At 41.4% G+C, this 12808-nt stretch overlaps 1 protein-coding gene across 15 annotated transcripts in view; it reads left to right on the top strand.

Moving 5' to 3' along the window:
- The window catches only part of PPP6R3 (protein phosphatase 6 regulatory subunit 3), a 165797-nt gene that overhangs the window by 85782 nt on the left and 67207 nt on the right, over window positions 1-12808 (top strand). For all 15 annotated transcript variants that reach the window (XM_077287993.1, XM_077287983.1, XM_077287992.1 and 12 more), the window contains 7 exons: window positions 2575-2761; window positions 5224-5361; window positions 6508-6573; window positions 9659-9771; window positions 11739-11852; window positions 12167-12296; window positions 12437-12589. In XM_077287993.1, the coding sequence (XP_077144108.1) occupies window positions 2575-2761; window positions 5224-5361; window positions 6508-6573; window positions 9659-9771; window positions 11739-11852; window positions 12167-12296; window positions 12437-12589 (901 nt within the window). The remainder of the gene's footprint in view (window positions 1-2574; window positions 2762-5223; window positions 5362-6507; window positions 6574-9658; window positions 9772-11738; window positions 11853-12166; window positions 12297-12436; window positions 12590-12808) is intronic.

Raw genomic sequence — 12808 nt, 5'->3', positions numbered from 1 at the left:
GGTAACAGGAGTAAACTGGCGGCACTGCTTTGTTCGGTGGAGGACAACTGGAAGAAGTGGCTGACACAGTAAGTTGGCCAAAATAGTAAAGTGGGCTAAATGTCTGCAAAAAAAGTTCCTAAATAAACAGGTAGCAAAGCTAGGTACAGGGGTGGGTTCCTCTTCTGAGTAGCAGACAGTGGTAGTCCGTGCGCAGTATTCACAGGTCTAAATGGAGGGCAGGGCACCTGTATATTTTTACTATCATCTATCATTTCAACAAATTTGTATTGGCAGTGCCATTGAAGGATTTAACAGCACAGACTAAACAGTGGTGGAGCAGTGAGAGGTAAGTTTTGCAAGTGGTAGAGCACTGCTTGAGCTGGGGGGGGGTGCACCCCCCCCGCCAGAGACACTGCATTGTACTATGAGGGACCCTGTGCCAGTGCCGTCGGCCAAAAGTGGGCACACCCACCTGTCCAGGCAAACGCAACTCGCAAGGGTGCTTGCGCCAAGTGGTGACCACGGCCCCGTGGGGGGAGCCAGCCCATTTAGGGAGGTGTAAGAATGGCCTATGGTGGACATTCAGCAGCTCCAAATGGAGGAATTGGAGCAGTCAGAGGAGTCCAAAAGCAAGACCTTTTTACAGGAAAGCTTCGTGTCAGCAGGGGATGGCGGGGCAAAATAATTAGAAATCCATGATTGGTTCATTTTAATGAAGGTTAGATCATCAACATTTTGGGTAGCCAGACGAGTCCTTTTTTCGGTCAGTATTGAACCAGCAGCACTGAATACTCTTTCTGATAGCACACTAGCAGCTGGGCAAGCCAGCTCCTGTAATGCATATTCTGCCAATTCAGGCCAGGTGTCTATTTTAGATGCCCAGTAATCAAAGGGGAATGACGTGTGAGGGAGAACATCGATAAGGGAGGAAAAATAGTTCGTAACCATACTGGACAAATGCTGTCTCCTGTCAATTTGAATTGATGCAGCAGTACCTGTCGTGTCTGCGGTCATTGCGAAATCACTCCACAACCTGGTCATAAAACCCCTCTGTCCAACGCCACTTCTGATTTGTGCACCTCTAACACCTCTGCCCTGTAGCCCCCTGCAGCTCGTGTGAGAACCATCACCGCCGCTGTGTGCTGGGAATGCCTGTGCCAAACTGTCTACAGGAGTTGCTTGTTTGGTAGCCAATATTTGCTCAAGGTTCTCATGTGGCATGATATTTTGCAATTTCCCTTTTATAGCGTGGATCCAGGAGGCAGGCCAACCAGTAATCGTCATCGGTCATCATTTTGATAATGCAGGGGTCCCTTTTTAGGATACGCAAGGCATACTCAGCCATGTGGGCCAATGTTCCAGGTGTCAATTCACTGCTTGTGCTGGGTTGAGGAGCACTTCCTGGCAAATCAACATCACTTGTCTCCCGCAAAAACCCTGTACCTGACCTTGCAACGCCACCAGTTTCTATTGCCCCCTGAGAAGCTTCCTCCTCCCACAAACATTCATCCCCATCATCCTCCTCCTCCTCTTCGTCCGCCACCTCGTCCAGGAGAGTTCCCTGAGCAGACAATGGCTGACTGTCATCAAGGCTTCCCTCCTCCTCGGCTACAGACGTCTGCTCCTTAATGTGCATCAAACACATTGGAGAATCCTTTGGAGAATCGAAGGTTCAGCACACATTTTGTTTTCCATTTCTCTTCACTCCTGGTTTCCATATGTGTTCCTTCCTGCCTTCAGTCTGAAACTACAATGTGAACATTCCAATAACCACAAGGAAAACCATTGTACGAACAGTTGTGTCCAAACCTTTGAACAGGACAGAAGCCAAATTAGAATTTTTAACTTAGTTTTTTTCTTTTTAAAGTTAAAAACAAATAAAATCACTGTAGACATATGGCACCGCTGTAATTGTGCCGACCTACCAACCTGTCCTACAGTGGAGGAATAGTGGCCCTGGAGTATTCTGGATGATGTGTAATCAAGATCTCTCTAAAGAATTCAGGGATTGCTATTAGTCTTGGTTATTACAGAAGCCAGACCTCTAAGGCTATGTTCACACTTTGCGTTTTTTGCTGCGGATCCGCAGCGGATTTGCCGCTGCGGATCAGCAGCAGTTTTCCATGCAGGGTACAGTACAATGTTACCCTATGGAAAACAAAAAACGCTGTTCCCACTTTGCGGAAAATCCCTTTAAAAACCGCGCGGAATTGCTGCGGAAAAAAAGGAGCATGTCACTTCTTTCTGCGGATTCCGCAGCGGTTTTCAACATGCACCAATAGGAAAGTGCTGTTGAAAACCCGCAGAGGAATCCGCAGGGAAAACCGCAGCGTTTTTTCAATGCGGTTTTTCCAAATCCGCTGCGGAAAAATCCGCAGCAAAGTGTGAACATGCCCTTAGGCTACTTTCACACATCAGGTTTTTGCTGTCAGGCACAATCCAACAATTTTCTTTAAAAAAAGGATCCGTTTTTTTTCTCACAGCTGTATTAGCGCCGAATCTCTCACTCACTCACATGGGGTAATCCCTGCGCTTATTATGAAAACCATCGTCCGTTGTTAATGCTCGTTTCTGGAATTCTTCCTCATACAGGTACCCAAATCTATCTTGTGAGTTACTGACCTCAGATGTTTCACAGATAAATGACAGACTTGGAGAAGACGAGTCTTTGCTTAAGAGACTTTACAGTTTTCTTTTAAACGATTCTCCGTTGAATCCATTGCTCGCCAGCTTCTTCAGCAAAGTTTTAAGCATTTTAATTAGCCGGAAACCTGAACAGGTAAATATTTTGTTCGCTTTATCATTTAATGAAAACATACAATTTTGTAAATTTCAGCTTTGACTCATTGTCAGTTTTGTAATGTGTGCACCTTGGACGAGATGTAGTTACAGTATTGTTTCCTAGCTCGATGGTTTTGATATGCCCTTACAGGTTGCAGCCTTTATGCTGTCAAACATATGTTCCTTCTAAATTTAATCAGATGCTCTGTCCTAGAGCAGACACTCTGCACAATGCACCTTGGTTTAAAGGGGTTGACCAGTCACAGCCAAATTGTTTTTTACTGATGACCGTTCAATGTGGGTCCGGCACCCCAACCAATCAGCTGTTTGTTTCCGTGGCCTCCAGTTTTGAACACTTTGAATGGAGCAGAGCTTTGCATGTCGGCTCAGTGTGTAGCTGACGCTTCTGGGTACTTCACAACAGTGCTTTGCATCCAGTGGTCACCATTAGTGCAAATAACAGCGGATCAATGGGGTTGTTACCCCCACCCGTCTCGTATTGATCTTGGTATTCATTCTTACTCCAAACCCCCCCCTTCTGCCTCCCTTTTTTTTGTTTGTTTTTTTTTTTGTTTTACGGGGGGACAAGTTTATGCAAAGTATGTTTACATTTTTTTGTCTCTATGAAAATAAAATCCAATTTTTAAAACTAAACATATAATTTTCACTAATTACTCTCAGAAGGCTTGTACCTGCAATCATTCAATAGTTTATACTATATATTGCATATCTACAGTATTGTGAAATTGTGGCTCTCCTACGGAGCTCAGATGCCAGCTATGTTATACAGCCAGCATCTAGCTGACATGAAGCAGGATCCACTCCTAAGCTGGCGTCATATATTACTATATACATCAAATGTTGTCAAGAGAAAATGCTGCTATTTGAAAGAGGCAGTAAAATTTTGCATAAGAAGTTTAGTAGGTGTCAAATACTCTTTTTTACATTTTAGTACATTGGTGCAAAAACCAGTAAAGCATAGTTGGCCATCATGTGAATGTAAGTGGCATTTAGACGGGCAGATTTCTATATATAATTAAGCGCTCATTTGCTAAATACAAGTCGGTCAGAGATCGTTTTATGGCTTGTTCACAACATGAACCAATAATGCCAGCTGTATAGAGACAGTGCTCATTTGATCAGTCCCTAGAGCATGCATTTTGTCAGGTCTAATCTGCCAATAACTGAGCATTTTGCTTGTTCATTAGCTGATCAGCATCAGGTTTATGCAGATTGATCGGGAACGAGTGTTCTTAAAGTGCGGATTTGCCACTTATTGTATAAACTGTCACTTCTGTGAAGGTTATTGGCATAATGAAACATCAGATGTTGTCCAAGTTCTGAGCCTTTACCAGTCATTTAAGTGAATAGACTGGAGCACTCTGCCAAGTGCTCCTCTTTACAGGTAGACAGGATTAGGTGCAGTTGGGCTCAGACTTTCGATCAACCCTTCCTTCAACTGACTCTTTAAAAAGCCGCAGTATTTCATAGCAAAACTTCGCTCTTTGTTGGTACTCTGGCATTTAATCCTGTGGGTGTTATAACTGCATGGAGCAAAGTAGGAAATTAACAAAGTCCTCTAACCTACGCTGAAATTATTGCATATACTTGAGAATCTGAATGGGGAGGGCATGTAAAATATTACAGCAGCGGTCTATGAATGCAGACATGGAGGACCTGTCACCAGCTCCAAAAGTATCCAGCTCTTGTTTTATTCCTGCTGCTACCATGGAAATTAAAAATTACAAAGAGTAAAAAGTAGTGATGAGCGAATATACTCGTTACTCCAGATTTCTCAAGCACGCTCGGGGGTCCTCCCGAGTATTTTTTAGGGCTCGGAGATAGTTTTTCTTGCCGCAGCTAAATGATTTACTGTACATCTGTTAGCTAGCTTGATTACATGTGGGGATTCCCTAGCAACCAAGCAACCCCCACATGTACTTTTGCTGGCTAACAGATGTAAATCATTCAGCTGCGGCAAGAAAAACGAAATCTCCGAGCACTAAAAAATACTCTGAGGACCCCCAAGCATGCTCGAGAACTCTCGAGTAACGAGTATATTCGCTCATCACTAATAAAAAGTAGTTTGGGGAAGAAAAAAAATAAATTGGAATACTCAGGAACAGCATGAATAAAATAAGAGCCAAAGCCTACTTTAAAGATGACTTGTCACCAGGTGAAAAGGATAGGATGGGTCATGTATATCAGCTCAGAGGAGCTGTTCTGCAGTACCCAGCAGCTGCTGCTGCCTCATAATGAATGGATCTGCACAATACATCACCGTCACTGATATTTTACCCCTCTATTGGTGATCAATGTATTCTGACCAAGCAACCCCTTTAAGTATTTGTATGCTGTCTGTGCTGTGTTGTAAGATAATCCTATTATCTGTAAGACTTGAATCTTTCAGGAGAGAGACTGGCATTGACATTTGTGTAAATTCCTTATTTTATGTTGCAGATTGTAGCCTTTTTAAAGAAAAAAGATGATTTTGTTGACTTGATCATAAAACATATAGGAACCTCTGCTATTATGGATTTGCTGCTAAGACTTCTCACGTGTATAGAGCCACCGCAACTAAGGCAAGATGTCCTAAATGTAAGTTCCACGCTCTCTCATATTGATTCTGATGGGCTTTTAACGCGCTGTGATGATTGCTTCACTAGAACAGAGCTGTAATATCAAAGGGACAGTATGAAACCCTGTAAAACCTTGAGTGAGCGATGAAGAGGCTACAGCACTTGCCCAGGCACGTGACCTCTTCTAACAGTTGATCAGAAGGGGTGCAGAGTCAGACCCCCATTACTTAACATTCATGGCCTATTCTGACAACAATCATTTTAGGTTTTAAGGCCTGGATCACGTTTTTACATGTTCAAAAGCTTCCAGGTCCTCAATCCCGGCTGCAGTAAGTGTATGTACATACGCTGCAGTTACTTTTTTTTTCTGCATTAAAAATCTCCTCTTGGCAGGAAAACGCTATCTATAGCATGTGCATTTTTATTGTTTTATAGATTTGTTTTTACGTGTTTTTTACCCTCTGAAAAAAAAAAAGTTAAATTGACATCCTGTTTAAAAAAAAAAAAAAATAAATAAATAAAAATAACGCAAGCAAAAAACAGCTTAAAAGATTTTAAAAAAATCTCATTCCTTTTGCTGGTATTGTAAAACATAATTTTTACTGCACAATAAAATGCAGTGTGAACATACCCTAATAGGGTAAGGAGTCAAAGGAAAATATGTACTACTATACCCCACCTTTCCCCCTTCTCCCCTCACCTGTGTCTTCCAGCTCTGCTGGAATTGGTGCAGCAGGGTGAGGCACCAGGACTAAATTAATTCACGACGAGCTGTGTCATTCCGAATGCCAGAAATCTCAATCCAGTATGTGACTGGAGTGATCTTTTTGACATGTTGCACGCCACTCGTCACATCCTCCATATTCATGAAGTGGTGGTCCTCTTCATCAATCGGGAGGGTCTGACTGCAGCTCACCCCCTCATCTAGAACATGGCTAGAAGAATTGGGACCACTGTTCTTTTTCTAATTAGACCCTTTTGGACCAGAAATAAACCTCCGATCTTCAACGGAGATGGGGCATTGGCATTTTATTTAAAAAATTGTATTTCATTTGGTTACTTGAATTATAATAAATTTTGATTTGTCTTGTTTCCTCATTTTGTTCATCCTTTTTTTTTCTTTTGTCTGTTTTTAGTCTCAAATTTAACTTGTATTTTTCTGTAGTGGCTAAATGAAGAGAAGATAATTCAGAGACTTGTAGAGTTAGTTCACCCCACTCAGGATGAAGATGTAAGTATACCAGTTAATCCATGTCCTGGAGCCTTGTGGTTGGTTGTGGGACTCTTTTGTAAAAACTAGGTGGGTTGCACCTAGGACTGGCTGTAAAGAGGTGGCAATGTGGATTGAAATAGAGGAATAGTTGGTTACTATTGTCAAATATTTTCTTATTCACATTGTGCATACAATATTTGTGCAGAACTTGCATTAAAATGTGGGCTATGCATATGTGCAGGTCTAAACAGGTGGAGACTGTTAATCCCCCAAATTTCATGGGTTTCAAACTTGCTGCTATCCGTACTCGGGATGGCACATCAGTGCTGGTACGGCAGTGCCACGTATAGCTGCAATTTATTATAATATGATTTCTACTATATGCTGTATGTTTGGGGTCGTTTGTCCCCTTGCAGAATAAATTTGGAGCCAATCAGACACCTCCTTGATTGTATTACATGATGGATAAGTGCCTGCATGTAGTGCTCATCATTGAGAAGAGGATGCCATTAAAGGAGTTTCACCTCGATAATACATTCTGTGTCTTAGATTTAAAAAAAAAATAAAAAAAAAAAATATATATATATATATATATATATATATATATATATATATATATATATATATATATATATATATATATATATATATATATATATATACACACACTTTTCTCATTGATTTTCAGAAATACATATTTTTTTTCTAATGCAGTTTTGCCTGTATAGCCTAGTGATATAGTTTGTCTAGCAGCAGTCTTCTCCTACTGTGGTTGAGCACATTTAGACGTGCACTGTAACAAATAGGTTGTGTGCCGAGACTGGGAAGCACACCCAACCCTGTACTGAGGCCGGGGAAGCACACCCAACCCTGTACTGAGGCCGGGGAAGCACACCCATCCCTGTACTGAGACCGGGGAAGCACACCCAACCCTGTGCTAAGACCAGGGTTGCACAACTTAGCCCGTGTGAGTGACAAACAAAATGCAGCTGACCAGAAATTAGACCGTTAAATGAGGGAGACAGCGTTGCATGCAGCGATCTGCTTGTACGATCGGCGAGCACCCACAGTGAACGACGCAACTGCTGATCATGTATGCTACGTAGGAAAGCCTGCTTTATAAATATGGTGCCATTTTGAAAATTAATTGCATTTAAAAAGTTATTTTTCTTGTATTTGTTTTCCATAATCTTTTACACGGAATGGATTTATCATGGTAAAATGTCCTTTTAACCTTGACCTAATTCTGCTGAAATGCAGCTTCAGCCTTGTAAGTAACCTCCAGTGTGCTTCAAGGGACTCTGTCACCTGAATTTGGAGGGAACAATTTTCAGCCATAGAGGCGGGGTTTTCGGGTGTTTGATTCACCCTTTCCTTACCCGCTGGCTGCATGCTGGCTGCAATATTGGATTGAAGTTCATTCTCTGTCCTCCGTAGTACACGCCTGCTTAAGGCAAGATTGCCTTGTGCAGGCATGTACTACGGAGGACAGAGAATGAACTTCAATCCAATATTGCATGCAGCCAGCGGGTAAGGAAAGGGTGAATCAAACACCCGAAAACCCCGCCTCTATGGCTGAAAATTGTTCCCTCCAAATTCAGGTGACAGAGTCCCTTTCACTGCTGCCTGCAGACGCTCGTTATTGTACCGCACGCCAGCTCTTTGGCAAACTTCATTGTTTCAGCTAAATGGTCACATTTTGACTCCAGTCCAGACCACTTGCTGCCATTTTTCAGCACCCCAATTGTTTTGATTTTGTACATAGTTGAGTCACTTGTCCCTGGCTCCAAGTTGAAGCGGTTTTTGGCCACAATTCTTCCGTGTAGATGCTTTGTAGCCAGATTACCTTGAACAGCTGTGTATAGCTGGTTGTTGCCAGTTCTAAGCTGATGGCACTGCTGGGCGGTTTCAGGTTTTTTGTGCTAGGTTTCCAAAAAAAAAAAAAGAAATGTCTTTCATCTGCCCTTTCCTTGGCCGTCCACTGGATCTATGGTTCTCAACGTTTAGGGAAGTGTCTGGCTCCAGACTTAAGGTACCTTCACACGAAGCGACGCTGCAGCGATAGCGACAACGATGCCGATCGCTGCAGCGTCGCTGTTTGATCGCTGGGGAGCTGTCACACAGACCGCTCTCCAGCGACCAACGATGCCGAGGTCCCCGGGTAACCAGGGTAAACATTGGGTTGCTAAGCGCTGACCAGCGTAAAAGTAAAAAAAACAAACAGTACATGCTCACCTGCGCGTCCCCCAGCGTCTGCTTCCTGACACTGACTGAGCTCCGGCCCTAACAGCACAGCGGTGACGTCGCTGGTAACCAGGGTAAACATCGGGTTACTAAGCGCGGCCCTGCGCTTGGTAACCCGATGTTTACCCTGGTTACCAGTGTAAAACATCGCTGGTATCGTTGCTTTTGCTTTCAAACACAACGATACACGGCAATCGGACGACCAAATAAAGTTCTGGACTTTATTCAGCGACCAGCGACATCACAGCAGGATCCTGATCGCTGCTGCGTGTCAAACTAAACGATATCGCTAGCGAGGACGCTGCAACGTCACGGATCGCTAGCGATATCGTTACAAAGTTATTTCGTGTGAAGGTACCTTTATTCTATAGCAACAGCAATTGAAGAACAAGGATGGAGTCCTGGCAGTGTATCTGACCTCAGAGCCCTGGATGTGTTCTTGCATCAACAGACGATCTGTGGTTAGTTCTCCAAGAGGTTTAGCACAATCTACCTGCCAAGTTTCTTCAAAAACTGTGCAAGTCTACTAATGGAATTGGTGCTATTCTGAAAGCAAAGGACGGTCACACCAAATAATGATATGATTTACATTTCTTTTATTCTTTCACTTATTTAATTGCTAAAAATAACCTTTTAACTCTTCATTTTTTGAAAGCATTCCCAGCAGCATTTTTTCCACACCTGCCTAAAACTTTTGCACCGTATGCCTCTTATTTTTTATGTATACAGATATTGCATAATTTTATTTTTTATTCGTACATCTGATTCTCTAAAATGCATCTCCTCTATTGTCTTTATGATCAGTTTTCCTGTGTAGAATTTTAAGTAAACCTATTTTGTGTTAAATTGTCTTTTTCAGAGACATTCAAATGCATCACAGTCCCTTTGTGAGATCATACGACTCAGCAGAGATCAGATGTTACAAGTCCAGAACAGCCCAGATCCAGATCCTCTCCTGGCTACACTAGAAAAGTATTCAAAATAGCCATAATATCAAGCTCTATATGATAAAATAAACCTATTTGACAATGTATGAAATGGTAAAATAAGATCATTGTCATAATCACTTGTGACATTGAAGGATTTTAATTGTCAGAAGATCTCTCCTTCTATGCAACCAGTATGTAAATAACACCGCACAAAATGGTGTATATGCGTTAAAAAAAAAATTAATGTGCGAAACCTGGAAATCCGTAAATAGTAACTTAATTTTCCCTTCTGTATTCACATCATGAAAAGGGGGTCCTTGTGTGTAGGAAGTTCAGTAGACCTATGCAAATGGCAGATACTGCCTGTAGTACAGGTGCTTCTCAAAAAATTAGAGTGTCATCAAAAAGTTAATTTATTTCAGTTCTTCAATACAAAAAGTGAAACTCGTACATTATATAGTCACTACAAACAGTGATCTAGTTCATGTGTTTATTTCTGTTAATGTTGATAATTATGGCTTACAGCCAATGAAAACCCAAAGGTCATTATCTCAGTAAATTAGAACACTTTATAACATCAGCTTTAAAGTTATTTAAAAATCTGAAATGTTGGCCTACTGAAATGTATGTTCAGTAAATAGACTCAATACTTGGTCGGGGCTCCTTTTGCATTAATTACTGCATCAATGTGGCATGGCATGCAGGCGATCAGTCTGTGGCATTGCTGAGGGGTTATGGAAGCCCAGGTTGCTTTGATAACAGCCTTCAGCTCTTTTGCATTGTTGGGTCTGGTATCTTTTTATCTTCCTCTAAACAATATTCCATAGATTCTCTGTGGTAAAGGTCAGGCGAGTTTGTTGCCAATCAAGCGCAGTGATACTGTTGTTTGTAAACCAGGTATTGGTACTTTTGGCAGTGAGGACAGGTGCCAAGTCCTGCTGGAGAATGACATTTCCATCTCCAAAAAGCTTGTCGGCAGAGGGCAGCATGAACTGCTCTATAATCTCCTGGTAAACGGCTGCACTGACTTTGGTCTTGATAAAACACAGTGGACCTACACCAGCAGATGACATGGCTCCCCAAACCATCACTGATTGTGGAAACTTCACAGTAGACCTCCAGCAGCTTGGATTGTGGCCTCTCCACTCTTCCTCCCGAATCTGGGACCTTGATTTCCAAATGAAATGCAAAATTTACTTTCATCTGAAAACACCTTGGACCACTGAGCAACAGTCCAGTTCTTTTTCTCTTTGGGCCAGGTAAGACGCGTCTGGCGTTGTCTATTGGTCATGAGTGGGGTGACACAAGGAATGCGACACTTGTAGCCCATGTCCTGGATACGTCTGTGTGGTGGCTCTTGAAGCAATGACTCCAGCAGCAGTCCACTCCTTGTGAATCTCCCCCAAATTTTTGGATGGCCTTTTCTTAACAATCCTTTAAAGGCTGCGGTTATCCTGTTGCATGTGCACCTTTTTCTCCTCAACTTTCCATTAATATGCTTGGATACATCACTCTGTGAGCAGTCAGCTTCTTTAGCAATGACCCTTTATGGCTTACTCTCCTTGTGGAGGGTGTCAATGACTGCCTTCTGGACATCTGTCAAGTCAGCAGTCTTCCCCATGATTGTGGAGCCTACTAAAACAGACTAAGGAACCTTTGTAAATGCTTAGGAAGCCTTTGCAGGAGTTTTTTGTTAATTATTCTAATTTACTGAGATAATGACTTTGGGTTTTCATTGGCTGTAAACCATAATCATCAACATTAACAGAAATAAACACTCAAAATGGATCACTCTTGTTTGTAATGACTATATAATGAGTTTCACTTTTTGTATTGAAGAACTGAAATAAACTTTTTGATTATCTATTTTTGTGAGAAGCGCCTGTAAGTTACTAGTGTTGAAATGCTTTATAGCCACAAGAACTTAGAAACATGTATGCGTTCTAAAGATGTAATCGTCTGCAATAATTTTGTTGTTTTACATACTAACTTTTTTTTTTTTTTTTGTAGGCAAGAAATTTTAGAACAGTTATTGTTAAATATATTTTTAAAAGAGAAGAATGAGTCCGCTATTGTCAGTGCAATCCAAATACTGCTTACTCTGCTAGAAACTAGACGGCCAGCGTAAGTCCAAAAATTATATTATGCACTGTTCAGTGTCTGCATGACGAAGGGCTTTATGAAAGAACAGTGGGGAAGGGAGCGAAACACTCGGACCTGATGGACACCAGTCACTAGTGGTTGTGTCTCGTTACATTTTGATTGTTGCAAGTAACACATTGAAAACAAAATCTGACTATGTTGGAATAGTTATCAATGTTACATGGTCACATTTGACTTTATGACCCTTGACGTTTCCAAAATGTGGGTTACCGTAGCACTTAACCTAGGTCTGTATTTGGGGGGGAAAAATGCTAAAATGCTTTTCTATGTTTCAGATTTGAAGGGCACATAGACCTTTGCCCCCCAGGCCTCAACCATTCTGCCTTTTCAGTTAACAGAACAGTTTTAACTGCCATTAAGGAAAAGCTTCCGTCCTTTCACCAGCTCCTCCTGGACCCTCCAAAAGTAAGAATGTCTCTGTATCCATTGCTTTTATTACTTTATTTTATTAGTTGATTATTTATTAGAAAAAAAAAACACTTTTCTTAGTTATTTTACAATATTTTTAGATTTAAATTTCTCTTTCGCATTTTAACTTCTTGTAGACTGATGTCATGAAAACAACATGGGGTACATTGGACCCTCCGGTGGGGAACACGCGGTTACATGTCATCAGACTTGTAGCCAGTTTACTACAGACTAATACACGCAGCATCAATATGGAGCTAATTGAGTTGAACACTATAGGAGTTATTTTGGTAAGTGGCATTGTAGGTGTGTGTGTTGTTGTTGTTGTTTGTCTGTTTTATATGATGAGGTTGTCATTTGCTCTATACTTTACTTGATTTCAAAGAATGTAATAAAGCTACTTTTTAGGCCTCATTCAGATTAAATTTTGTTAATGTATGAGGGAAAAAAATGACCAAGTTTCATCAATTTTTTTTTTTTCACTGATAATTTTTTTAATTACCACCTTC

The sequence above is a fragment of the Ranitomeya variabilis genome, chromosome 2, assembly GCF_051348905.1.
Source record: "Ranitomeya variabilis isolate aRanVar5 chromosome 2, aRanVar5.hap1, whole genome shotgun sequence".
NCBI classification, from domain to species: Eukaryota; Metazoa; Chordata; class Amphibia; order Anura; family Dendrobatidae; genus Ranitomeya; species Ranitomeya variabilis.
This window is presented reverse-complemented; position numbering and strand designations above follow the sequence as displayed.